The sequence below is a fragment of the Procambarus clarkii genome, chromosome 94 (assembly GCF_040958095.1).
Source record: "Procambarus clarkii isolate CNS0578487 chromosome 94, FALCON_Pclarkii_2.0, whole genome shotgun sequence".
Classification (NCBI taxonomy): Eukaryota; Metazoa; Arthropoda; class Malacostraca; order Decapoda; family Cambaridae; genus Procambarus; species Procambarus clarkii.
In genome coordinates this window covers 4,992,226-5,018,420 of record NC_091243.1, presented here as the reverse complement: position 1 = coordinate 5,018,420, position 26,195 = coordinate 4,992,226, and the positions used below count along the sequence as shown (strand labels likewise).

General features: G+C 40.7%; 3 protein-coding genes across 14 annotated transcripts in view; 1 reads left to right on the top strand and 2 right to left on the bottom strand.

Moving 5' to 3' along the window:
- The window catches only part of CycK (cyclin K), a 29,782-nt gene extending 29,524 nt beyond the window's left edge, over positions 1-258 (bottom strand). The window contains exon 1 of one of the 2 annotated variants that reach the window (XM_045729351.2): positions 102-258. In XM_045729351.2, the coding sequence (XP_045585307.1) occupies positions 102-110 (9 nt within the window). In that variant the 5' untranslated portion in view covers positions 111-258. The remainder of the gene's footprint in view (positions 1-101) is intronic. The other variant, XM_045729350.2, reaches the window with a different exon arrangement.
- Positions 259-10,258: 10,000 nt separating this feature from the next.
- LOC123747274 (innexin inx2) overlaps positions 10,259-26,195 on the bottom strand; it is a 42,253-nt gene continuing 26,316 nt past the window's right edge. The window contains exons 1-4 of one of the 11 annotated variants that reach the window (XM_069319967.1): positions 22,206-22,345; positions 16,818-17,044; positions 13,071-14,275; positions 12,140-12,312 (exon numbers count right to left, since the gene is read on the bottom strand). In XM_069319967.1, the coding sequence (XP_069176068.1) occupies positions 12,290-12,312; positions 13,071-14,275; positions 16,818-16,903 (1,314 nt within the window). In that variant the 5' untranslated portion in view covers positions 16,904-17,044; positions 22,206-22,345 and the 3' untranslated portion in view covers positions 12,140-12,289. Of the gene's footprint in view, positions 12,313-12,483; positions 14,290-14,587; positions 14,647-16,817; positions 17,045-19,131; positions 19,157-21,798; positions 22,020-22,066; positions 22,503-26,195 lie in introns of those variants that run through there. The other 10 variants (XM_069319969.1, XM_069319968.1, XM_069319970.1 and 7 more) reach the window with 10 other exon arrangements.
- LOC138359977 (serine/arginine repetitive matrix protein 1-like) lies at positions 17,863-19,059 on the top strand. The gene has a single exon (XM_069319855.1). The coding sequence runs from the start codon at positions 17,863-17,865 to the stop codon at positions 19,057-19,059; it is 1,197 nt and encodes a 398-aa protein (XP_069175956.1).

Sequence of the window (26,195 nt, the reverse complement as noted above, 5' to 3'; positions counted from 1 at the left end):
GAACTTGCGGCTTAATTTATTAACTAAATAAACTTCTGGACTAATGTTGTCAACAGACGTGTCTCTCATATAATTGCTCCCAGCAAGCTAATAGTAATTACCTTAGTCATTTTGACTGTTGTTGTTGCTGTAGCTTGAATGTATGGGTTCTATTAGATTAGGTTTTGTATTAGCTTGTAATTCAGGTTCGTGATTAATAATTTTAGCGGAGTGGCGTGGACGGCTCCTCCAGTGTTGTGGCTGACACAGCTGGACGGGACAACGAGTCTAAACCCTTCCCTTACTACGGCCCTAAACCTTTCCATTAGTACATTAGTCAAAGGAATTCTGCAATAAAGATTTACTATTGTTCTAGCATATAAATATGGATTTAATTTTTTTATAATAATATAATAATAAAAAGATACCACACAAAGCGTAGTTGGCCCCATACTCATTCATGTCCCTCGCTATTTAGTTTAGTTCATTTATTATGCACCCCATACCCATCCCCAGTTTGCTAACTGTAGGTAGTAACCGAGTGATTGTAACCTATCCACCGCTGCCCACTGGATGGGGGGCGGTGTGCAGGACAAACATATAAATTTTGACACTAGCTCTCCACATATGTCAGTTGCTTAATTTAGAACCTGTACCTGAGGTCGATCTCGAACCCATTGTTGATGTGACGACTTATATTGAATTTTGTAACTAGCTCATCAAGATTGTAACTTGCTTAGCTAAATGAATTGTGGGGTTCAGTCCCTGAGCCCATTATGTGCCTCTGTAACCTTTTCCACTACCGCCCACAAAATGAGTATGGGGTGCATAATAAATGAACTAAACTAACTAACTAACTAACCATCTTGTAGGCGGTAGTGAAAAGGGTTACAGAGGCACATAATGGGCTCAGGGACTGAATCCCAAAATTTATTTAGCTAAGCAAGCTCAAGATAAATAGATAGAAGCAAGTTACAATGAAGATGAGCTAGTTACAACGACAAGACGAATATTTACCTGAATTAACCTGAGGGTCACCCTTACTTTTGTTAAATTATCTGTATGTCTCTTGCAAATTGTCTATACAGTATACCTAAGTCGTAAAAGTATTTGTGTGTACGTCTGATACCATATTACTTGTGTAAAGGAGGAATTGTATATGTTTATCTCTCAGAATGTTCGGCAATATGTTTATTGTTTGTGATGTGTGTCTATATATGTATGAACACGTTGTACTGAACGGGGTGAGAATAGCTTGAGCTACCTCATCCCTTTGTGTGTATTTTACCTCAATAAACTTTTTTCAATTTCAATTTCAATTTCTTCTATCTACTGGCCTAAACCGGGACAGGTAGTTTTCTGCTGAGCTCTTTCTACCTTTTTTCAAAAGTAGGGATGACATTTGAATATTTTAAGTCTAGGGGGAATTATCCCTTTATCTAAAGATTTTCTGTAAAGAAGTTACAAGTTTCAGTGGTAGACATAGCTCATCTGTCAATTCCTTTACGAATTTGGATTGAATTCCATCCACACCTGGGGCTTTAGCTTCTTTTGCTTGTCAGGGCTCTTCCTGATTGTTTTGCACATTATGGGAATATCCCTTAATGTATTCTCTTCACCTGCTTCAAACATTCAAAGTATATTGGCTGCCTTTTTATCATCAATTGTAACTTGATTGGTCTCGTCTTTTAAGGGTCCTATCGTATATTTTGTCTTATTTTACTTATGTAGGCATTAAAATAAGACTTGGATCATGCTTCATGTTTTGAGTGACTTTTCTTCCGTAGTTCCTTCTGATTTATCTGATTTCCCGAGTAGCAGAATTTAATGACCTACTTTATATATCATAATCTATGTGATTCTGACTCTTCTTCCAGTGGTTTCGCTTTGTTGTATTAAGTATTAATACAGTATTAAGTATTAAGTTTTATGTCTTTAATGTTTTTCCTGCCCGAAACGCTTTGTGTAATAGTGGCTTTAGGCATTATATGTACTAGCTCTATCTATAAATCTATCAATTTTTGTAAAAACTCTTGTATGTATGTACCTTACCTGAATAAACATTTATTTTATTTTATTTATTTATTTATTTATTTATTTATTATTTATTTATTTATTTGTTATAACTTTTTTGTTTTTTGCTGTGCCTGTCATCTATCTTCTTAATGTTTTCCTCTCCTTGGTACACATTTTTGAACAAGCTCAGTGATGATCTTTTTTTAAATTTTCTCACGAAGCTTCCGTATCTAAGATTGCCCTGTTATCAGTTACTTCAGGCCAAATGGTATGACGTACTTTGAGCTCCGTAATTACGTTATATTACTCAGGAATATTGGAAGATATTCTTGTGCTGTATCCAGATTTTGCTAGTGGAGAGTGATAGATCAGCCTGGCATCTCATGTTCTCTCCTGATTCCACGTATTATTGGCGGTCGTGTGAGGTGGGGATATTGGATGAGCTTGTAGCTGTTTTTTTCTTTATCTACACTGTGTGGTCATTCATACAGAATAGGGAAGCAGTGGTCATTCATACAGAATAGGGAAGCAGTGGTCATTCATACAGAATAGGGAAGCAGTGGTCATTCATACAGAATAGGGAAGCAGTGGTCATTCATACAGAATAGGGAAGCAGTGGTCATTCATACAGAATAGGGAAGCAGTGGTCATTCATACAGAATAGGGAAGCAGTGGTCATTCATACAGAATAGGGAAGCAGTGGTCATTCATACAGAATAGGGAAGCAGTGGTCATTCATACAGAATAGGGAAGCAGTGGTCATTCATACAGAATAGGGAAGCAGCATATTGCTGTGTACACCTAAGCCTGTTAAAAGAGAAACACAAAATCTTGATCTGCTATTAACATTCTCCAGGAGGTATTTTACAATTCCTGTCTTATTCTCTAATAGTCTCCTGGGTGGTGGTCAAGAAACTTATCATACTGGACTTTTAAATGGGTTTCTAGAATTGTATTCCATCCTAGAATATTGTGGTCACGTGAAGTGGTGAGCTTCTACCTTATCAAAATTTGATCGATCATATATACCTCTTCTGGTGTTATCATAATTTACCTGAATTTACCTTAAAGGGCCACCGTCTCACTATAGTGGCCTCGACTAGGACAGGAAGCAGGCAGCTTGTCAAGGGTCTCTCTTCCCGACGCCCCCATTTGTCCTGATGACTTTATCCAGCTGGATTTTAAATTCCAGCAGTGTTTTGGCATTTACGGCTTCGGCGGGAAGGCGGTTCTAGTGATTTATGATCCTATAGGGGTGAAAAGGCATCTCTCTTTTTTTTTCCTGTATTGTGGTTTGCTAAGCTTGAAGCTTACCTATTTGTGTTACATCTGACCTTTCAAAGAAGTGGTCTGGATCAATATCCTCCAGGTTGTTTGATTTTAAAAGTTTCAATGAAACTTTTAAAGTTTCCGGTTTAAAGTTTAAAAGTTTCGATGAAGCTTTTAAAGTTTCCGGTTTAAAGTTTTAAAGTTTAAAGTTAAAGAGACGGCCACATAACAAGCTGGCGGAGGCAGCCACGTAACAGGCTGGCGGAGACGGTCAGATAATAGCATGGCGGAGACGGCATGGCAGACGACGATATTTGAGAAACGAATGTCTATTTCAGATTCCAAGAGTACAACTCAACCAGAAAAAATGCCGAGCAAATTAAAGACTAAATTGTGGAGAGATCTCTCTAATGATATTAAAGTTGCACTTTCTTCAACCAGTTTAAAAAGACAAACTAAAAAAATACCTAATAAACATCATGTAACAAATTTCACTAATTTCTTCATCCTAAAGAAGTCAACCTATGTTTTGTAGTTATTGTGAACATTTAATATTTAATGCTGCTAAACTACAGATTCTGTAACTAAGTAGTCTATAAGGTTTTCATCGTTCGGTGTCACTTAAAAATTGTATACAGTTGTACTGAAGTGCCTTAACTTAGCCAACTACAGGAAACACGAACAGGAAAAGGTACATTATGTCAATTTCGCGAGCCGCTACCGTTACCTTGTACATCAGTTATGGGCCTTAGGTTAAGTATACGTCAAATTGCGACGTCCTATAAAGAGACTGAACAACCTTGTTCTCTTTAAAACTGGAGATTTGACTCCTGTGTTCGCTGTCTGTGATGTTAGTGAGACCGCTCTATAAATTTTAGCAAACACTTTCCAACCTCCCTTATGGAATGCAGCTATATCTGCTGATTTAAGTGCTCTGGTATCTCATCGGTATCAGATGTTTCTCTCTACCTGGGTACCTGGGAGTTAGTCAGCTGTCACGAGCTGCTTCCTGGGGGTGGAGGCCTGGTCGAGGACCGGGCCGCGGGGACACTAAAGCCCCGAAATCATCTCAAGATAACCTACCGCACTAAATGCTCGTGTTTGTTCGTGCATGGACATGTTGTCTATTATATCTTTCAGTCTACTGTTCTCGTGTTAATATCAGTTCTAATGATAGTTGTGGATATCGAAGCTGGCTGGACCTCCCTCATTCGTGCTTACTGGAGTGTTAAACATAGCCTGTATATGAACCTTCTACCATAAAATATGGAAGTTTTTTTTTATGTGAAAAAACATTTTCGATTTTGGGTTATTTCTTATATGGCTTTCTATTTCATCAGAATTTCTTCAATCTGGCGTGATCGCTTCATCTAATGCTCTATTTCTTTAACGTCCCTGATAAAATTAAATTTTTTATTCTTATGCATAATCCCTTTTTGATCATCCGAAAAAGAGCACATTTCAAGAATTGTTTCTGAACACTTCAAGTAAATTGATCAATTCCGTGGTGGAAGGTTTGCTTGTTCCATATGTTTTCATCAATCTTCTTATTGTTGAAATTGAATTTACTTAACAGCTTGCTAAACCTTTGGGATTTATTGTGCAAAATCAAACTGGTTGAGAATGTAACTGAGAAATGGTAAACAAGATTTTATGTAACTTTTGCTGAAGTAGCAAAAGGCTGAGTGGGAAAGAAGTATTTACCTGAGCAACCGTGGTCATCTCCAAGAGAAAACTAGATCGTTTTCTTCAAGAAGTGCCGGATCAACTGGGGTGTGGTGGATATGTATGCCTGCGGCCGCTCCAAGCAATAGCCTAGTGGACCAAACTCTCACAAGTCAAGCCTGGCCTCGGGCCGGGCTTGGGGAGTAGAAGAACTCCCAGAACCCCATCAAGCAGGTATCAAGCAGATAATTATGACAAGATAGTCTTGAAGAACTAAACAAATAATGAAAAGTACAAGGCAGGAAATAGCATAAATTCTACGCCAAGTTTACGCCAGAGAAGCAACAATGAAAATAGAACATTACTGTAGGAAATGTACAGAACGCTTCTATAGGGGCAATTATAGTTCTAAATCTGTATAGTCTCAAGTGCAGGAGATACATAATAATCTACACGTGGGAAATATTAGACTGGCTCCGAATCACCACACGGAAATAACATCTTATGAAACCAGTAGACATGGCAGGATGTGCAAAATAACCCCATTGAAATTCAAAGGTATGACAGATACTCTGAGAAAGCTCTCTCAAAGGCCCAAGATTTGTCAACACTCTCCTGCTACACATAAGGGGGTATAACTGAACGCCCTCTCACGGTGTTGGTAGAAAATAATAATAAAAAAAAAACGGTGTTCAAGGGAGAACTCTATAAACACCTCCAAAGGATACCTGATCAACAAGGCTGTAATTCATACCCCAGGCTGCAAGCAGCCGCATCAAACAGCTTGGTCGACCAGACGATCAACCGGGATGATCTAAAATCATCCCGGTTGTGATGTTATGAGGTAATAAACAAATCTTATAAAAGTATCAAACTATAATGTGATGGTGCAAAGAAAATTGCCCATTGTTAATTGAAAAGACATTTAAACATGTTTCTAAGAAATCTAATATTATTGTCTTAACCTTTAAGAAGGATCAAAGATGGTAGAAGTTATGGTCGTATGAAAATATAAATACTGTACAGTATTTGGGAGACTCCATTTTAATAAATTTTGCAAAGTCTAGGCGTAAAAGTCTTACGGTTTTAAGGTTCTGATAATAGTTGCGTTCATTCTAGACTTACAATTGAGAATTCAGTGGGACATAATTGGTTGTGTTTCCCTTTCACCTAGCAGTAAAGATATCCTTCAGTTACTCAATTCTTGTAAGGTTGCATCCTGATGTGTACTGTGGTTCCACATTGGAGGAGAGCGCGGCCTCGCTGTTCTTAAGAAACTGTTCTTATTTTTCAGTGATGGGAATATCAGATCATTTGATGTTCCCATTTTTCTGATGGGAACATCAGATTATTTGGGAACGCATTGGACGAGGAAGTGGGGAATGGTGGGGGAGGAAAATGAGGGGATAGGGGTGGGGGATGGTGTGGAGGACGAGGGGATGGGGAGTGGAGAATGGTGGGGAGGACGAGGGGACGGGGGACGGTGGAAAGGACGAGGGGGATGGGGGAGGGGGAAAATGGTGGGGAGGATGGGGGGGGGGGCAGGGGAGGGTTATTGTGTTGCTGCTGTGTCCCAGATATTGTCGCATTATCAGAGACGAAACTTGAAGGAAATATTTTAAATAAAGTCGTATTCCCAAGGGGCTACTCAGTTTGGAGACGTGACAGGAAAACTAGGAAAGGGGGGGGGGGAGGAGTGGCTGTGCCTGTAAAAGAACACCTGAAGGTAAGAGAGTTAATATTTGAAAACCCTCGAGATACTGACATAATGGCATTGCAGGTCTGGAATCAGGATGATAAGCTGATAATTTTAAATGCCTACAGCCCACCAGCAAGCAACACATGGACAAAAGAAGAACTGGATGACAAACGAGAGGGCCTCACAATGGTCACGAGAGAAATTATTGTACAAGCAGATAAAGATAAATCACGACTGTTGATACTGGGGGACTTCAACTTTGAAACAATAGACTGGGAGGCCTATGAAGCAAGAACGGAGGACTTTTGGACATGCAGATTTGTAAACCTCATTCTGGAGACACTCTTGAATCAACATTTCAAGCAGGCCACAAGAATGAGGGAAGGGGATGTACCGTCAGTACTGGATCTACTATTCACCAGGGAACAGAAAGAGATATTTGACATCAAACACCTTCCTCCCTTGGGAAAGAGTGATCATGTTCTGTTAAACATTAAATATGCTTTAAGATACCATCTAGAAGAAAATGGGGACATTGAAACAGTTGATAAACTCGATTTCAGGATAGGACACTATGGGGAACTTCGAACATTTTTTAATGAGTGAAATTGGACAGACTTGTTGCTAGGCAGGGGAGTAAATGAGTTGTATGCCAAATTTTGCAAAATATACGACGAAGACACACAAACATTCATACCCAAACAGAGATGCAGGGCCAGAAAACAGGATTGGTTCAACAGAAATTGCGAGAGGGCCAGAGATCAAAAGACACAAAAATGGAATCAATATAGGAAGAGGCCAAACCCCCAAACATACCAGCGATTCAAAGATGCGAGAAACAACTACACGGCAGTAAGAAATTTTGAAAAAGGGATAGCAGACAAATGTAAAACAGAACCGGGCCTATTCTACAAATTCATAAACAACAAATTGCAGGTAAAGGATAATATCCAAACGTTGAAAATGGGAAACAAATTCACAGAAAATTAAAAGGAAATGTGTGAAACATTAAACAAAAAGTTCCAAAGTGTGTTTGTACAAAATGAAATCTTCAGAGAACCAGACACAATAAGAATTTCAGAGAACATAGAGGTAAAGTGCATAGAGGTGTCTAGAGATGAAGTGGAAAATATTCTCAAGGGGCTAAGTAAGAACACAGCAGTTGGCCCTGATGGAGTTTCACCATGTGTTCTAAGAGAATGTGCATCTGAGCTCAACATTCCACTTCACCTGATCTTTCAGGCATCCTTGTGTACAGGAGTCGTGCAAGACGTGTGGAAAAAGGCTAACATAGTTTCAATCTACAAAAGTGGCGGCAGGGAAGACCCCCCTCAATTATAGACCTGTATCATTGACAAGTGTAATAGTCAAAATATTGGGAAAAATAATTAAAACTAAATGGGTAGAACACCTTGAGAGAAACGATATAGTATAAGACCGTCAGTATGGTTTTCGATCAGGAAGATCCTGTGTATCGAATTTACTCAGTTTCTATGATCGAGCCACAGAGATTTTACAGGAAAGTGATGGTTGGGTTGACTGAATCTATCTGGACCTAAAAAGGGCTTTCGACAGTTCCACATAAGAGGTAGTTCTGGAAACTGGAATACATTGGAGGGGGTGACAGGTAAGCTGCTAACATGGATGAAATATTTTCTGACAAAAAAATGAGGGCAGTAATAAGAGGAAGTGTATCAGACTGGAGAAATGTCACAAGTGGAGTACCACAGGGTTCAGTTCTTGCACCGGTAATGTTCATTGTCTACCTAAACTATCTACCAGATGGAATACAGAATTATATGAACATGTTTGCTGATGATGCTAAGATAATAGGGAAGATAAGTAACTTAGATGATTGTCATACCCTTCAAGAAGACCTGGACAGAATAAGTATATGGAGCACCACGTGGCAAATGCAATTTAATGTAAATAAATGCCATGTTATGAACATGGAATAGGAGAACATAGACCCCACACAACCCATAAATTATGTGAGAAATCTTTAAAGAAGTCTGATAAAGGAAGAGATCTAGGGGTTATCTTCTCGAGATGATTTTGGAGCTTTAGTGTCCCCATTATGTACATGATTGCAGATAGAATAAAAAAATAACAGGTGGTTACAGGAAAGGGTGCCAGAAAAATAACCACTCAGTTTTGCAATAACGGAAACAAAATTTACTAGTGTTGAGCAGTTTTCTACTTTGTTCAACTATGCATTTTAAAGTTAATACAATAAACCTTGAGAAAAGCTTCAGAAAATGCAAATTATAAACACTAGCTTCTTACACCTCTAGAACCTTCAATTACAAGCAAGGGAATTTACTGGGTTCCAACAAATTTGTTGATCTATAGAAAACAAAATGTAAACAAATTAGCGAGTAGAGAACACACAAGACATTGCACTAATCATCTCTGCCAATACAAACTACAAAAAAAAGTTTGCAGTATGAGCACAGCCCATTTGCTGCTTGGTAGATATATAATAGTACAAGGCACTCAGAAACCACTGGGGATGAAGAAACGCTAACATACAAGCTAAGGAAAAGTGCAAACACTGCTTGCCTAACTGTACTTTCAATTTTGAAAATACTGTACTTATGACATAATTAAGTTCAACCTGGATATTCCAGTTTCAATCCATACAGATGCATGATAGCTAGTGCATATACAGTATGGCCAAATGTCAAGTTTTGCATGGCATTACTCTTCAAAATTTCAATATGATTGTCATTTGCATTATTGTATAATTCCAGTCGATTGGTGTGAATTGGCTAGTTTCAGTTCTTATGGAACTATTATTATGGCAGGTGACAGAAATCCTTGCCATGTCTGCTGCTGCTTGTCGCCATATTCTAGATATATTTTGTCATTTTCAGCTGTATGACTCTTACTATGTATACAAAGACGGTAGAAGTTTCTTTCCTATTTGCTGAAAAAAATTCATATCCTGCTGTTAAGTTGATTATTGCTGTGATGTAGGCTATGATGAGCAATTTAGCTATAAATCTGATATGTTCGTTTAGGTTTGGCACACATTAACTGTTTTAATTTATATGCCAACATTGTATCGTAACCTATTACAAATTGCACATTTTAACGAGCCTAAAAAAATTTGATTTGAAATTTTTCAATCCATGACGTCTCAATAGGAGGTACTGTACTTTAATATAATCATAAATGCTCATCGTGTATTGCACATTTTTAAGCATCCTGTTCTTCAAAGAGCCTTTAACAGGCTGAATCATCAATAAACACAAACAATGATAGTTTAGCCATCTAAATTTTTTATGGCGACAATGATATTAAGTATTGCAATGTGGAGGGGGGGGGGGGATATAGGAAGCCAGTTAGACAGTTAACAGTTAAATGAGAGAATGTTAAAAAACAAATAATTTCATAAGGCATGGTTAAGATCAAGGAAGCTAGCAGGGACGGAATGGGTTAGAACCAAGATATTATGGCATGAATTCTATAAATGTTACATTATATTTGACTATCACCAGAATGTCAAAGAATTCATCAGTAATATACAACACATTACAGTCATTCGGTAATCAATGGGCATTCTTAGCTTTTGACAAATATAGAAATAAATTGCAATGGTTGTGGGTTTGAAAGGTATCACCGAAAGAAATTTTTTGTTTATTTTTCAAAATAGTACAAAAAGTCTCTTGATTGTCACCCTATATGGCATTGATAGCAATGTCATGTACACCATCTTTTAATTGGCAAATCACCATTGAGTCTTTAACAGATTATTTTCCATGAGGGTTTGTTACAATTACAATATTCTATCTTTTCACAGACAGAAACAATAAAACCATTTATGAGTACTTTCACAAAAAATTATTAAACCTAATCGATTTAGGAAAAAGTTAACTTCTTCAAAAATCTCAAATGCATAAATATCTTGCAACATCTAAGTAAAACTAGCAAATGCAGTAACAGTGGGCATGACTGATCGGCACCAACAGCTATGACAGCAATTATTCAGCCCATAATATAACTTAAAATATTTATGCTGCAACAATCATGCTTTAAAAGCATTCATTCATCACATCCAATCTAAAATGCAGATATAAAATTTAGTCAAAATGTAAAATAGTTTCTATTAAAAAGACATAGTTTTTTTAAGAAACTAAAATATGGATACACTTCACACTTAAAAGACATTCATTACACTACCATTCTTTAAACAGTTAACCAGTAATTTGAGTCATGTTCAGCCAACACTATCAGACAATAGGCGAACAATGAAAATACCACAGTCATATGTTTGTATCACTAATGAGCCTTACACTTCGAGGGAGAGGCAGTATGGGCATCCCAGCCAACAGATCTGGTATTCAGATCAGCACTGAAGCAAGAGTCTGTACTCCCCTCGAGCGGCACTAAGTACTTGTGAGCCAACTGCCAACACCTAGGTAGACTTTATTTACTCCACCAAAATGCTGGTGTTGGGTCGTCCATAATCCTGGGAGATGAAGAGATCGTTAGGATTGTTGAATTTTCCCTTGGGTGTCATGGCCATTGTAGGTTTCCTATTTCGCAGATTATCTTGGTTTCTAGCATGAACTGCTCTATCGGCTGGGTCCTCTAGCATGGTCTTTATAAGCTCTGGGTCCGAAAGTCGTGTTAGGAGCTCATAGAACCGTGCATGGCTCAAGTGCTGCTTCAAACGGTATAGCAAATAAACATCACCAATCTTGCAACAGTTTACTACAGAAACTATAGTGTTGCTCACTGTGTCTTTGGCATTAAGAGGCTTGGCTACCTTAAGCATCATCAGACGGAAGTATGGGAGCCACATGAAGCCTAAAAATATTAGGTATGCACACGTGATGGCAGTCAGGATGATGAGCCATACCCATACACCTAAAAATACTTTCTCATACAATTCCATCACTGTTAAATGACAACCAAATTTCTCTGTCCTTTGACCAACCAGCTTGTTCACTACCCCTAATTCACACTTGGCAAAAGGAGGAAAAGTCCTAGACATGTAGTCTGAGAAATTAACAGGGTCACGACTATATGGATATGCCATCCATCCATAATGCATAAAACGTCCTTGAAAAACAAAATCTAAAAACTGGAAACTGATAATATCAACAATCAATGCTACTAAATTACAGATGACAAATTTGTAATAAAGCCCATTATGGGTTTTAAGATTATAAGCAATATAGCGTGCTGCTCTGTCAACTAACTCTTTCTCGATTTGATCATATCGGTGAGAATTCACAGCAAGATCCTCAATAAGTTTTTTTACCTTGGGATTTTCTGAGTTCTTGGAGATTTTGCGGGGAATGTAGTAAATGCCAGCAAGCACCAGTAGAGTCCAATGTATCCATCTGTAGAAGAGAAGGAATCTACGGTCTGAGCTGCCTTCTTCTACATATGGGTAGGAGAGGCATATGTTTATATAATCCAGACGGACCTGGGTTTCAGCATTGAAATGTGATACACAGGTTATCACATCACGATGGTACCAGGAGTACCACACAGCAGAAAATCCAGCAAGTAATAGCCAGAAGGTCCACTGGTAGTGCATCTTGAGAATAAGTCCATCACAGGGGGAGGTGCATGGAGCACGTTTCTTCTTGAAGATATTTACTACATTGCCCACCAATTGGCGGATAATGTCGGTGCCACCGTGACCTATGATAGCCATCTTTCAGTTCCTGAAAAATCAATTCATTAAAATTAGGCTCCTAATCTCTTCGTACTTCATTACATCTGCAATGAAAAGATATTAGTAGCCTTCACAGTATACCATATCAGTGCCCACAACCATGCCATTGTGCATTTGTCAAAAGCGGAGCCCATGCTCAAGGAGAAAATGAAAAAACGAGAACTGTTCACATTTTATTAAAAACTGACTGGAGGAAAATTGTCTCAACTTGTAGGTCCTGCCCTCCCTCCCCATGAGTTTTTAAGAGAAAGAACGTCAACATCAGTCTCTTGAAAAAGAAGAAAGGCATAAATGCAACAACTACAATATAATGCCAAAGTAAAGACATAAATGCATAACCTGGATGTCAGCTGTTTTCTACATAAAACAAACCTTAAGTACAGTAAGCATTGCTATGAGATTCACACATAATTACAACTTAACAATCTCCGACACTAAAACAAACTGTCATACATGTCATACATACATACTAAAACATTAATCACTAAATTATCATCACAATGTTCAAAATTTGGGAATGATTCCACAAAAGCTTGTTAAAAGCCAGTCAGTTGTTTCACTGACCACTGTCCACCATTTGTACTATCCACTGATAAGTACAGAAGAATTAACAGGGCTGAAGTTGCAGTTTTAAATGACTTAGGCTTCTAGGCTTTTATTTTCCCCTAATTTATTCAACTAAGATACTGGAGTTGGGTAGATATCCCCCTTCACCAGGTGTGTTAAAGAGGACATCCTGAAACTTGCCTGGGGTTTTCGGGTTGTTCTTGCGTTGACGGAGGTCCTGTCCCCCAACACCTTTGTTGTGGCCATGATGGTCGATGGAAACAGTGTCAAGCATCGTGCGGAGGAAGTCAGGGTCTGAGAGTCGTGTTAACAGCTCATAATACCGAGCATGGCTAAAATGCTGTTTCAAACGATAAAGAAGATAGACATCTCCAATTTTACAAGTACTCACTATGTTACAGATCGTGTTTCGAATTGTGTCTTTTGCACTCAAAGGTTTTGCAATTCTTAGCATTAGTAGCCGTGCCCAAGGGACCCACATTAGAGCCAAGAAAACAAGATAACAGGCAGTCATAGTTGTCATAACAATGAGCCATAGCCAGATGACTAAGAACACCTTCTCATACAACTCCATCACAGTTAGGTGACAGCCCAGGCGTTCAATACGTTTATTAGTTAGCTGAACTTCATTGTGTAGCTCACAGTTGGCAAAAGGTGGGAACATTTCAGACATATAATCTGTAAAATGCTGTGGGTCACGGTTGAAGGGGTATGCCTGAAAACCATATCTCAGAAATCGTCCTTGGAAGACAAAGTCAAGAAACTGGAAGCTAAATATATCAACCAGCAGGGCAACCAAATTACATGTAACATATTTGTAATAAAGGCCATTGTGAGTCTTCAAATTAAATGCTATGTATTTAGCAGTTCTTTCTACAAGCTCTCGTTCCAGACCATCATATCGATGAGAATTGACGGCAAGATCTTCTATGAGCTTCTTCACTTTGAAATTCTCTGAAGTCTTGGAGATCTTCCGTGGAATATAGTAGATGCCTGCCAGGAGTAGTAGTGCCCAATGGATCCAGCGATAAAAGAGGAGATATCGTCTCTGACCGCCTTCACCCTCACCAGCATCTTCCCCAGCCCCATCCACGAAGGGGTATGAGAGGCATATGTTGATGTAATCTAATCTAACCTGTGTCTCAGCATTAAAGTGAGAAGCACATGTGATGACATCTCTGTGGTACCATGAATACCAAATGGCAGAGAAGCCTCCTAGAAGGACCCAAAAAGTCCATTGGTAGTGCATCTTAAGCACCATGCCATCACATGGTGCTGTACAGGGCGAGGCCCGCTTATTGAAGATATTGACGACATTTCCGACAATTTGCCGGATAATGTCAAAGGACCTTCCACTCTGGCCTGGCATTACCATCCCTCTCTCTCTGTAAAGGGAGAACTACATTACTGGTTCGATCGCATCTTCCCCCATCTTCTTTATTTCATAGTATGTCAATTTCTCAATAAGCTATTTACCATTAAAGCAAATTCTGAAAACATACAAATCTACTTATATTCAGCATTAACACAAATGTAGGTTAACAAAATTTACTGCCAACAATTGTCAAAATGAATACCTTTGAACCTTTATATTTTTTTTACAGATTAAGGAAGAGGAGAAATTGGGACATGCAAGTGAGCTGAATTGAAAAGTACAACCAACACTACAACATGCAGAACATAAAATTGACATTTACCTATTTAATTTACAAAATTCTGGTTTCTAGTGAACCTCGTTAAAGGTTCTTAAAGCCAACTGTAAAAATGAAAGGTGCATATATTAGCATTAGATTATATTTCTATCCTATAGGCATCAGCTTTAGATTTATGAGAAGATTATTTCTATCCCATAACTGTGAGTTGATGGTCAGCTAGAGCAGCTCTTAACTAAAGCTTTAAAAATGGCAGAACAACCAGCATAACAAGACAAGAAACCCTGCCTGGAGCAAGACTTTAACATCTAGCACTATGAAGTGGGCACTAATGTGGTAACTATGGAGCTTTGCTGACACCACCCCAGCATAAATGAAATGACTCAAGCTCATGAATGAGTGTAACTGTAGACACCTCATTCTGGCATTGCACTGAGTGTGCAACTTTGACCAGTCTGAGGAAAAAAATATTATAGTATTCCCTGGGATGGCATCAGTCAAGCAAATTTTCTTAAGGTACACCTTTATATCGGTGGCAGCACGTATCTACATCTCGCTAAGATGCAGAATTTTTAGCTCCCAGCGACACGGATCCTTAGCCTTATGTTTAATTAGAAAATGAAGCACTCGGTGAGAGCTGCAGGTGGCACTCTTAAGGAGAGTGCAAAGAGCAACCAACCACCAGGTGTGGCAAAACACCGCCTCCACTCATGCCACATTCCACTCTCCCCCTTATCCTTTCACTCCTCCCCCCACTGATTCCTGCCCTTATCAACCCCTCACACTGATTCTCACCCTTATCCACCCCTCACACTGATCCTCACCTTTACCCACCCCCACACTACCACAATTGACCTTGCCCCTAAACCACTTGATTATTGCAACAGTATAACATATATGACCTCTACAATCCAGTGTAAGTAGTTGAACTCAACTTAAAAAATCAGTTACCTTTATAAGCAAACATGTTTAGTACAATATTTGTAAATGAAAATAATTATTCGGGGCTCAATTTGGACATAATGAATGTCTATGCCGTTCAAAACATGTCTGGCTTAATTAATCAGAAGAAGACATGTTTATCTTATAGATAATATATTTATTTATAAATATATTGTATCTATAACCCAGACCATATACAATCTGTTATTCATCCAAAGGATTTTTCTGCTGCTAATAAACTCTCACCTAAAAGATCTTTAAAAATTTAAATTAAGGAAAAAATAAATCTCATGCTTTTTCTAAATGCTAAAGGCACTATACAACCCCTCCCTTTAAACCCACCTGTTTCTACCATATCTTACATCCTGTTGTCTTATTTTCTTAATTTGTACCCCTTGAATGCTCTTTTCCTGGCATACTAAGCTAAGCAATTCCCCCCATAGTTCCCACATTCTCCCCAACTATTATTACAAAAATATAAATTAAGAGTAACATTTCCAACATGTTGTTACTTTTTGTAACAATATATGTAAATAAATATGCAAACAAATATCAGACTTAACAGAACCCATTGGGTCCACTTTATGATCATTGAAAAAAAAAAGTGCAACATCCCAGCAATATGTATTTTAATATTTGGCAGTATGGCTAATTGGGATTTGCACAACCCTTTAAGTAGCAAGAAAAAGATAAGATTTTTTTTATATTTACTTTAAGGATATGCTATTCTGTACCTTACTTTCTTTCAAATATGAATGCATAAAAACAAATTTATATAACTTTAATCTTGTTTACAAATTTAAACTATATTTTTCAATACTAAAATGATGGAATGAATTTTAATTTAACAAAAAATTTAGTATCATTATCCTTAAGAATTTAAATAAAATATGAAACTGAAAAGGTACACATCAATAACATAGTGGTGAGTATTATCAGTTTTAAAGCATTTCTTGAAACTATTACTATCCAAATAGATCATCCTGCCAAAGTTACTTCAAAAAACAAAATATAGACTCTGGAACTTATTTTCCACCCCAAAATTACTATCTATTGAAAATCTCGTTTACTAATTAAGCAAACCTTAATAATTAAGAAGATGGTTCACAATTTTTCTTTTAAATTGTTTGTTAACCAAAAAAAAACAACTTGGGTCAACTGAATAAAACATATGATTATAATTTACCTTGTACAGTACACTGACTGTACTTCTCTATGCAACCAATTTCTATGCCATTTTTCAATACTATAAACTTTATTCACCCACAAAACTCTGAACCATCTTCCTACATGCATGTGCTTCAGTGTCGTTGCTCTCAATGTAACTCCTAACCTTTGGGTTTGGGGCTGTTTAGGTCTGGTCGATGCCGGGTCGTAGGATGCCAGAAGCTGACGCAGGCTGAGATCGACGTCACTCATGTGCTGTGATGTGATGGGAACATAACATCAGTGTAACAACGACCAATGCGCCATTGGGGCCCTGTGTGTCACCGCCACCGTCAATCTCCAGGCTCCTCCTCACGCTCTCCTCTTCTCACTGTCAGAAGTGACTCATCACGCCTGTAATGCATATGAACCAGTTATAATACATGAAGGAGATTATAAATGTACAATCATTTATGAATACAGTCTTTGAATAAATTCAGATCATGGGATCCAACGGGTATACACCTTATAATGTTAACCATCTTCAAGCTCAACAGTTTGTCAATAATAGAAATATATACTGTTTTAGTCGAGGATTTTCAAATTTAATTATTTTGCAGTAGCAGATAAGTAGTTTATTGTTACTAACAATATCAACTGGGTAAAAGCTTGACAGATCCAGTTGCATGTACTGTATATGACTAGGCCTATTTACTTGAAAATTTAAGAACAAAACTGGTCGAGTCAGGCCTCAGGCCGGGCTCTAGGAGTAGAACTCCTAGAACTCTCTCCAGGAATACACAGTACAGTATATAAAGCAAAATGAATACACTTTGACAAACACCTTTTCATTTATGATACTTCAGTTAATGCAACTGTGTTAGGCATTAGTCTATACAGAACAAGACAGCAAAAAAATAAAAAAAACATAATAAAATAAATCTGTTTGGCTGGGTCAATTTAACTACTGTAAATATAAAAATCAGGCATAAACCACTTTGGCAATGTGTACATTTGATTGAATGATTTAATGATACGCTGCACAGAGATTACAGTTAACATTTGGAAAGCCTCTATAATTGAATGTTTAGCACATTGCAGGATCTTTCAGGATGACTGGTAGTAGTTATTATAATGTGCAGGACTCATAAGCCCCACTTCACATTGTGAAGAACTACCAACCTTCACACATTGTGCAGGACTCACTCCCCCCCCCACCCCACACCATGACAATGCATAGCACTCGATCACCACCAATCAGCAAAAGGTGCAAGGACTCCCACACCGCCAACCAACAAAGGGCCCAAGGACTCCCGCACCACCAACCAACAAAGGGTGCAAGGACTCCCGCACCACCAACCAACATAAGAGCGCAAAGACTCTCGCACCACCAACCAACAAAGGGCGCAAGGACTCTCGCACCACCAACCAACAAAGGGTGCAAGGACTCGCACCACCAACCAACAAAGGGTGCAAGGACTCGCACCACCAACCAACAAAGGGTGCAAGGACTTTCACCACCAACCAACAAAAGGTGCAAGGACTCTCACCACCAACAAAGGGTGCAAGGACTCGCACCACCAACCAACAAAGGGCACAAGGACTCTCGCACCACCAACCAACAAAGGGTGCAAGGACTCTCGCACCACCAACCAACAAAGGGTGCAAGGACTCTCGCACCACCAACCAACAAAGGGTGCAAGGACTCTCGCACCACCAACCAACAAAGGGTGCAAGGACTCTCGCACCACCAACCAACAAAGGGCACAAGGACTCTCGCACCACCAACCAACAAGGGGTGCAAGGACTCCCGCACCATCAACAAAAGGTGCAAGGACTCCTGCACCACCAGCCAACAAAAGGTGCAAGGACTCCCGTACCACCAACCAACAAAAGGTGCAAGGACTTTCGCACCACCAATGAACAAAAGGTGCAAGGACTCCCGAACCACCAACGAACAGAAGGTGCAAGGACTTGCACCACCAACCAACAAAAGGTGCAAGGACTCTCGCACCACCAAAAGGTGCAAGGACTCTCACACCATCAAAAGGTGCAAGGACTCTTGCACCACCAAAGGGCGCAAGGACTCTCGCACCACCAAAGGGCGCAAGGACTCTCGCACCACCAACCAACAAAAGGTGCAAGGATTCACACCCCCAACCAACAAAGGGTGCAAGGACTCTCACACCCCCAACAAAAGTTGTAAGGACTCTCGCACTGCCAACCAACAAATGGTGCAAGGACTCTCGCACCGCCAACCAACAAAAGGTGCAAGGACTCTTGCACCACCAACCAACAAAAGGTGCAAGGACTCTCGCACCCCCAACAAAAGCTGCAAGGACTCTCGCACCCCCAACCAACAAAAGGTGCAAGGACTCTCCCACCACCCACAGTTAACCCCTTCCACATTATGGCAACTCGCTCAGTGACCACCTCAATTCCCCCATTTATAAACCATTGAGGCATCGGTTCTTAGCTCTCCCTTAACACCCCCTACATACCCCAACGGCATGTCAGCCTCTCACACAACATCCAGTGGGGGCAAGCCTTCCCATCGAGGGTTGAATTTAGAAATGGCGAGGCCTTAAACTATGGGAAACTGTAATGGTGCTCGTTGATATAAGAGAATAAGGCTGCGCAGCAACTGGCAATATCCCGCCAAAATGCATAAATCTGTTCTGGGTGCGGGAAGATTAGTTCCTTTAGAACTTTTGTCTATTCCGTTTTAAGACGTCTATTATTAATGGGAAAATACTGGAAATCCGTTCTCGGTAAATGTTTTTAATAATTAGGGACAATTGTTAATGTTAATTGCTGTTAATTAAGTTAAAGCACTTAAATATAGATTATGCTAAAACAAATTAAACTTCGGAAAGCTCGGCCCTAAGTTGTAGGCTCCGACTACTTAGGGTCGACTCCGCATAATCCAGGCGCCATCCAGCGGGGTGCACCGACCACACGCCATCCAGCGGGGTGCACCGACCACACGCCATCCAGCGGGGTGCACCGACCACACGCCATCCAGCGGGGTGCACCGACCACACGCCATCCAGCGGGGTGCACCGACCACACGCCATCCAGCGGGGTGCACCGACCACACGCCATCCAGCGGGGTGCACCGACCACACGCCATCCAGCGGGGAGCACCGCCCACACGCCATCCAGCGGGGAGCACCGCCCACACGCCATCCAGCGGGGAGCACCGCCCACACGCCATCCAGCGGGGAGCACCGCCCACACGCCATCCAGCGGGGTGCACCTCCCACACGCCATCCAGCGGGGAGCACCGCCCACACGCCATCCAGCGGGGAGCACCGCCCACACGCCATCCAGCGGGGAGCACCGCCCACACGCCATCCAGCGGTGTGCACCTCCCACACGCCATCCAGCGGGGTGCACCTCCCACACGCCATCCAGCGGTGTGCACCTCCCACACGCCATCCAGCGGGGTGCACCGACCACACGCCATCCAGCGGGGTGCACCGACCACACGCCATCCAGCGGGGTGCACCGACCACACGCCATCCAGCGGGGTGCACCGACCACACGCCATCCAGCGGGGTGCACCGACCACACGCCATCCAGCTGGGTGCACCGACCACACGCCATCCAGCTGGGTGCACCGACCACACGCCATCCAGCGGGGTGCACCGACCACACGCCATCCAGCGGGGTGCACCGACCACACGCCATCCAGCGGGGTGCACCGACCACACGCCAAATAGGCACCCATATATATATGGTCAAATGGTACTCAAGATTGTTCGACAAAGCTAGTTTTCAGATTTCAGATTAAGACGGCAGATATTGTTGTTAGCATACACTTGCTTGGGTTATAACATATTGGACTGGGTTAGGTTGGAAAGGTGGGTTGTCATCCTCACAGCTGGGTTATAATTCCCATAGACTTATTTAGCTTCTAGAGTTGGTAGTCATAAATTTTCTATTGTTTGCGTTCCGCCATTTGTTATAAACTATATACATGTAATATTTTCCATTGTATATTGAAGTATTATGATCTTTATATTGCATATATTATTTATTTACGAAAATTATGTTTTTCGTTAAATTACAATTTCCGTATACGATTTAGTTACTTTTCGTCCTGTGAGGTTGAATCCCATGTACATAATTTTTTAGTTCCTGGTTCCATTTTTTTTTTTTATACATTGGTGTATGCGAACGCGTCGGAGAACTCATTACAATACATAGTATCCCTATTTCCAAAAGTTTACGTGATTAATAACAGTGTCTTCCCTACTTATTTGAAGTGTTGAGCTGTGCTAAAAACATTTGGAAATAAACGCCCAGTAGCAGATTAATTTATGCTGATGCGCTGTTGATGTTGAGAGGAGGGGGAGGAGTTGAGTTTATATAAGGCGGTATTTGTAATCAGTAGAAGGAATTAACAGTAAATTACTCGAAAAACTGGTTTACATTCGCGTAGCTCATTGGATGAAACGGCCAGTACTCGTTCAGTGAGGTTTAAGTACTATATTGGGTCTGTCAACCTCTTGATGGGTGACAGCCTACCCCCCTTGGCAACCCCCCTCTCAATAAACCTAACAGGTTTCTTGCGTCTGATAATACTACATCACCTTACTGTGTACCGCATGGGTGTTCAGCTTAGTTAAGGCTTAGTTTACCAGGTACATTGAGGTTTACAGTTTATCATGCAGTGATTTTCAAGTTACCGCATACGACTGCCTTTATTACAACTATAGATGAGTTGGAATCTGCAAAATTTCCATCCCACTTTTGAACAAAGAATAACATTGAACAAATAAGAAGGTTAGCACTACCGCGGTCGATATCAAAATATGAAAGATATCCAACCAATCTTATAATATACAGCTCACAGACTGCAATATTGAACCTCGAAGCGAGCAAGTTTTAACTAGACAATATTCGAATACCAGTTCGACTACCATTTTCTCGAACCTCTACTCTAGGAAAGGTTCTACTTTTCCAGTTCGCGCTCAACATACATAACGTTGTCCTCTTAAAAAGTTACCTAAATATCTGCAATAGTCTATACAGCACACGCATCGCATTGCACAAGTATTTCATTATGAATGTATAATGAACTAAGCAACATGGGATTCCTTGGCACAAAAACCTGGTGACTAACACGCAAGCTTCCTCACACTGCTGGCACAAATTATCACCTGTCACTTCACCAGATGCATTAGGCCACGAAGTGCACTACAGGAAGCCTAGAGAGCAAGCCTCGGCATACAATATATATATATGCCTCAATTATGGCCACCACTTTCAACGCCTTCTGGTCGTAGTTTTGTTCCACTTGCGTCAAGATTTCATAGCGCAAGTCCAGTATTTTCTTTAACATCCCTGACCATTAGGAGCCCAAATGAACATGTGGGTCCTTTGTCTCCACCAGTAGTTTACAGACAAACTCGCATCTTAAAAACTCACTTCACATTAAACTACAAGACTGACTTCTTTGTCTTTGGTCTCATCCCCCGTTTTCTGTGGCTGAGGCTCAACCACAGGCGGTCGACACCCTCATCACCGAGCACTTCCACCGTACAGTATCCACCAGTGATTCACTTACACAAACTCGAGACAATTCGGTATCTGCTATATTCACTTGTCAAGAATGACACCACCACCGTACGCGATGAACGACAAGACTTCAATGCCACACTGCAAATAATCTTGAGAGGTTTGGGGCGAAGAGCGCAAGCTTACCTGTACCGTACTGGGCTTGCCCTCTAAAGTGTGACCGGCGACGGCAACACCGACCACTCGGGCCTCCCTGCTACAAAAAGTAGTGATGCCACATATTAACTCCCTAACCGAATTCATATATTTATACATATATTATTCATTCCTGCAGCGTAGCGACCTTGATTTACACCCGTTCTTTTAAAACTGCATAATGATCGTCGTTTTAGATATTCCGCTGTACCTGCAATCTCGATATAAACTACAAAATCTTTGCTTTGTATCGCCGTTTCAATCAGTCCGGCAGCCACAGAGGCAACTGTGCTCATTGGCTGTGATTGGCTGGCTGTGTGAGGGGCGGAGTCGTTGAGTGGGTGGTGGTGGGGGGGCCGGGGACCGGGAGAGGCTTGGGGGATGGGAGGGAGTCTTGGCTTGGGGGTGGTGGGAGACTATGATGGGTGACCATGCTATTACTAACAGACTTGGAGGTTCTGTAGTCCATCTCTTATCATTCGATCCCGTTGAGAGATCACTCGTAGCCCTCATCTTTCTCTCTTCATGACTGAGGGGGGGTTTAGTGTGTAATGCTATGACAGCGACCATTATGCTAGGCTCAAAGCTTCTTCCACACATCGTTGCGACCTCCGTCGCTATGGATAAGCTTTTGTGTACAAAGCAAAATATATATATACAAAAAATATTCGTACCTGGAGGCACACATATATGAATATTCTAATGTTTTAATAGTGGTGGATCAAAAGACTAAAACTCATAACACCCCTGTCTTTAAATTGTTCTGCTGATGTTTTGGTATTAATGAACATGCATAATCCTGAAAGGATGACTTGACATGCCTCTACACTAGAATTTGTAAACACCTCATGATAAATATTTTTAGCCGGAGCAAGTTATTGATTAATATTTTAGTATAAGTATAAACGGACATACGGGACATACGGCACTTCAGTTCAGTACGCCGTTTAGAAAGTAACTTTAGGAACTTTAGTTCAGAACTAAACTATACTTTCTGGTTAGTCAGTAAGTACCTGTGTGTCCTTAATAATCCTCCTTCAATACTAAATCAAAGGGACTGAACTCTTCAGCTTATATTTCTTGTGACTTTTCCTTAATGGTTTACATTTTATTAACTAGTGCGCTATAATAGTTTATTCTCTAGTGTACACACACTCCGTTCGTTATCGAAGACATGAAGCATTTTAATTAAGGTTTTTCTGTTCTGATGGGATCATGCGGTTCTCGGGATAACCCATCCACTTACTGGCCAGGCCCAGTGATGTTTAACCTGACTGACCGAGGGCGTGCATAGCAGCTACTGCACCACGCCCTCCAAACATACATTACGTGTAAGATTCTTCACATCTGTACACATGATATATGACTGGCCACTACCCTGACCTTGGTCACTATCTATCTGCCTCACCATGCTGCCCCCACTAATGTTTGGCGCTTCATCAACAGCGCGCCAACATTCCCATGAACGTTCACGGCTACTGAACGTAAGCTAGCCATACAGTGTCACTTGTATCGTAATACCATGCTGAAGATGGCCCGACACTGACACCAGACGGGGAGACAACGAGAGAGCCGTTGACACCAAAGGCCACAGTGTAATCTGCTGAGCTCCATTCTTAATGTTCTAGTACTTTTTCGCCTGCGTTGAACTATAACTCGACGCCCTGGGGAGGTTGGTTAATTCATTAGTTATCTCGCCTCTCATTAGTCTAATCGCCGAAGCTTCATTTATCTCTAAAATTTTATCCCCAATACTATGTAAGTTCAATCATTTATCAATATGTCAGCAATAAACTCCTTTTCTTCTGGTTTCAACTCTTTTTGACCATGTCGTAGCTCAGTTGATTAAAGCAGCGTCTGGGATGCTCTCGGACGTAGGTTCGAATCCTCGTCACGGCCCTTGTGGATTTGTTCTTCAGTAATAGTATTTCTTGGGCCATGAGAATAATCTTGAGATTATTCTCATGGCTTAATTTTATATCTTCTCCAACTTGTTTAGTTGAAGATATAAAACAGTACCTTTACCAAAACAGTACATGACAGGGGCAGCATAATCAATAAGAGATCTCACAGTACATCATGCGATTACCACTGGAATGTGAAATATAGAATACAATTAATAATTGTGTACTGTATGGGTTTGTGAGCCCCTTGAGGGACCTTATATAGACGAGGGTAGAAATAGCCTAAGCTACTCTAGCCTTTTGAGATGTACTTCCTTTTCTCAATAAATTGACTTGAACTTGAACTGGGAAGGTAGGATGGTTGAGGAGAAACCGAAACAGTTTTGTGTTCGCTCTACTGTGATTATGAAGGAACACTTGCCAACACTGTCACTATCAACTTTAATCTATTTGTCTATCTATTTTAGATAATATTCGTAATTTATTCACCACTAGCTCGACATTTATTACCGTACTTCTAGACTTATTATGCAAACAAATATTTGATCATGTATCAAATATTTTAGTATCCTATGTATTTTAGATATGAAGGTTATTTAGATATTAAGATCCTTAGATATTTTAGGATCTTGAGGATCCTTGCTGCAATCTACGTCGTTGGTTCAGCCCTCGTGGAAGAACAAAAGCGATTGTGGGAATTTTTTTTCAACTGATGCTTCTGTTCACCTATCAACAAATAGATACCAAGGTGTTTGGCAACTATTGAGGGTTGCATCATGGTAAATAGGGTGGTTGATCTATGAAACAAATTACGGGGTCACAAGTTGACGTGGGATCATTTAGATTATATTTTTTTTCAGGTAAAGATACATACATTGAAGATGAGTTACAAACATTATGTTGGAATTTAAAGAGAGAGGTAGTACATACAATACCTAAAGCCACTAGTACGCATAGCGTTTGTTTCAAGCGTAGGTTAAACATAAATGAGTGTGTAGATATAAATAGGAGCTGCCTCTGTTTCCTTAATTCTTATAAGTGGCTTCCACTATGGGGCCTCGTAGCCTGGTGGATAGCGCGCAGGACTCGTAATTCTGTGGCGCGGGTTCGATTCCCGCACGAGGCAGAAACAAATGGGCAAAGTTTCTTTCACCCTGAATGCCCCTGTTACCTAGCAGTAAATAGGTACCTGGGAGTTAGTCAGCTGTCACGGGCTGCTTCCTGGGGGTGGAGGCCTGGTCGAGGACCGGGCCGCGGGGACACTAAAGCCCCGAAATCATCTCAAGAAGATAACCTGGGAAACAACGAGGTAAACCATAGCTTGAGTGTGAGACAGGCGAGCTGTGTAAGAGGCGCCGTAATTACTCTGCGAGATGACTAATTAGTCCAGTACAGTGTATGGCACCAAGGCTTACTGATGAAGATGGCACGGGCATGAATAGCCCGTAAGGTAACACGGCTCCTTTCCCGAGCATATGTATGGTCACCTGCACTACAGCTGCCGTCAACGACACTCCGACACCAGCTACTGTGTTCACTATCTCCACACCTCCAAGCTCTCTCTTCTCTCTCCGCTATTGATTTTTGCTGTCCGCCTCTCCCATTAACGGTTGACGATATGACACCCAAGTATTAACCCACACCTCAACCCTTCATAGCTAAGAGCGAACACACCACTCACATTAACTAAGTTTGGCATTCTCACCCTTTTGATTAAGTGGATGTAGGCGATAAGTCACAATAACGTGGCTAAAGTAAGTTGACCAGACCACACACTAGAAGGTGAAGGGACGACGACGTTTCGATCCGTCCTGGACCATTCTCAAGTTTTCGAAGGTGAAGCCCTTCACCTTCTAGTCACATCTAGTGTGTGGTCTGGTCAATTAAGTGGACGTTTTCTCAGTGTGACTGTATTTTGCTCGAAACCCATAGCATCAGAA

Bases quoted from the DNA above. Each gene is read 5' to 3' on its own strand.
- LOC138359977 (XM_069319855.1), top strand. From the start codon at position 17,863: ATGCATAGCACTCGATCACCACCAATCAGCAAAAGGTGCAAGGACTCC.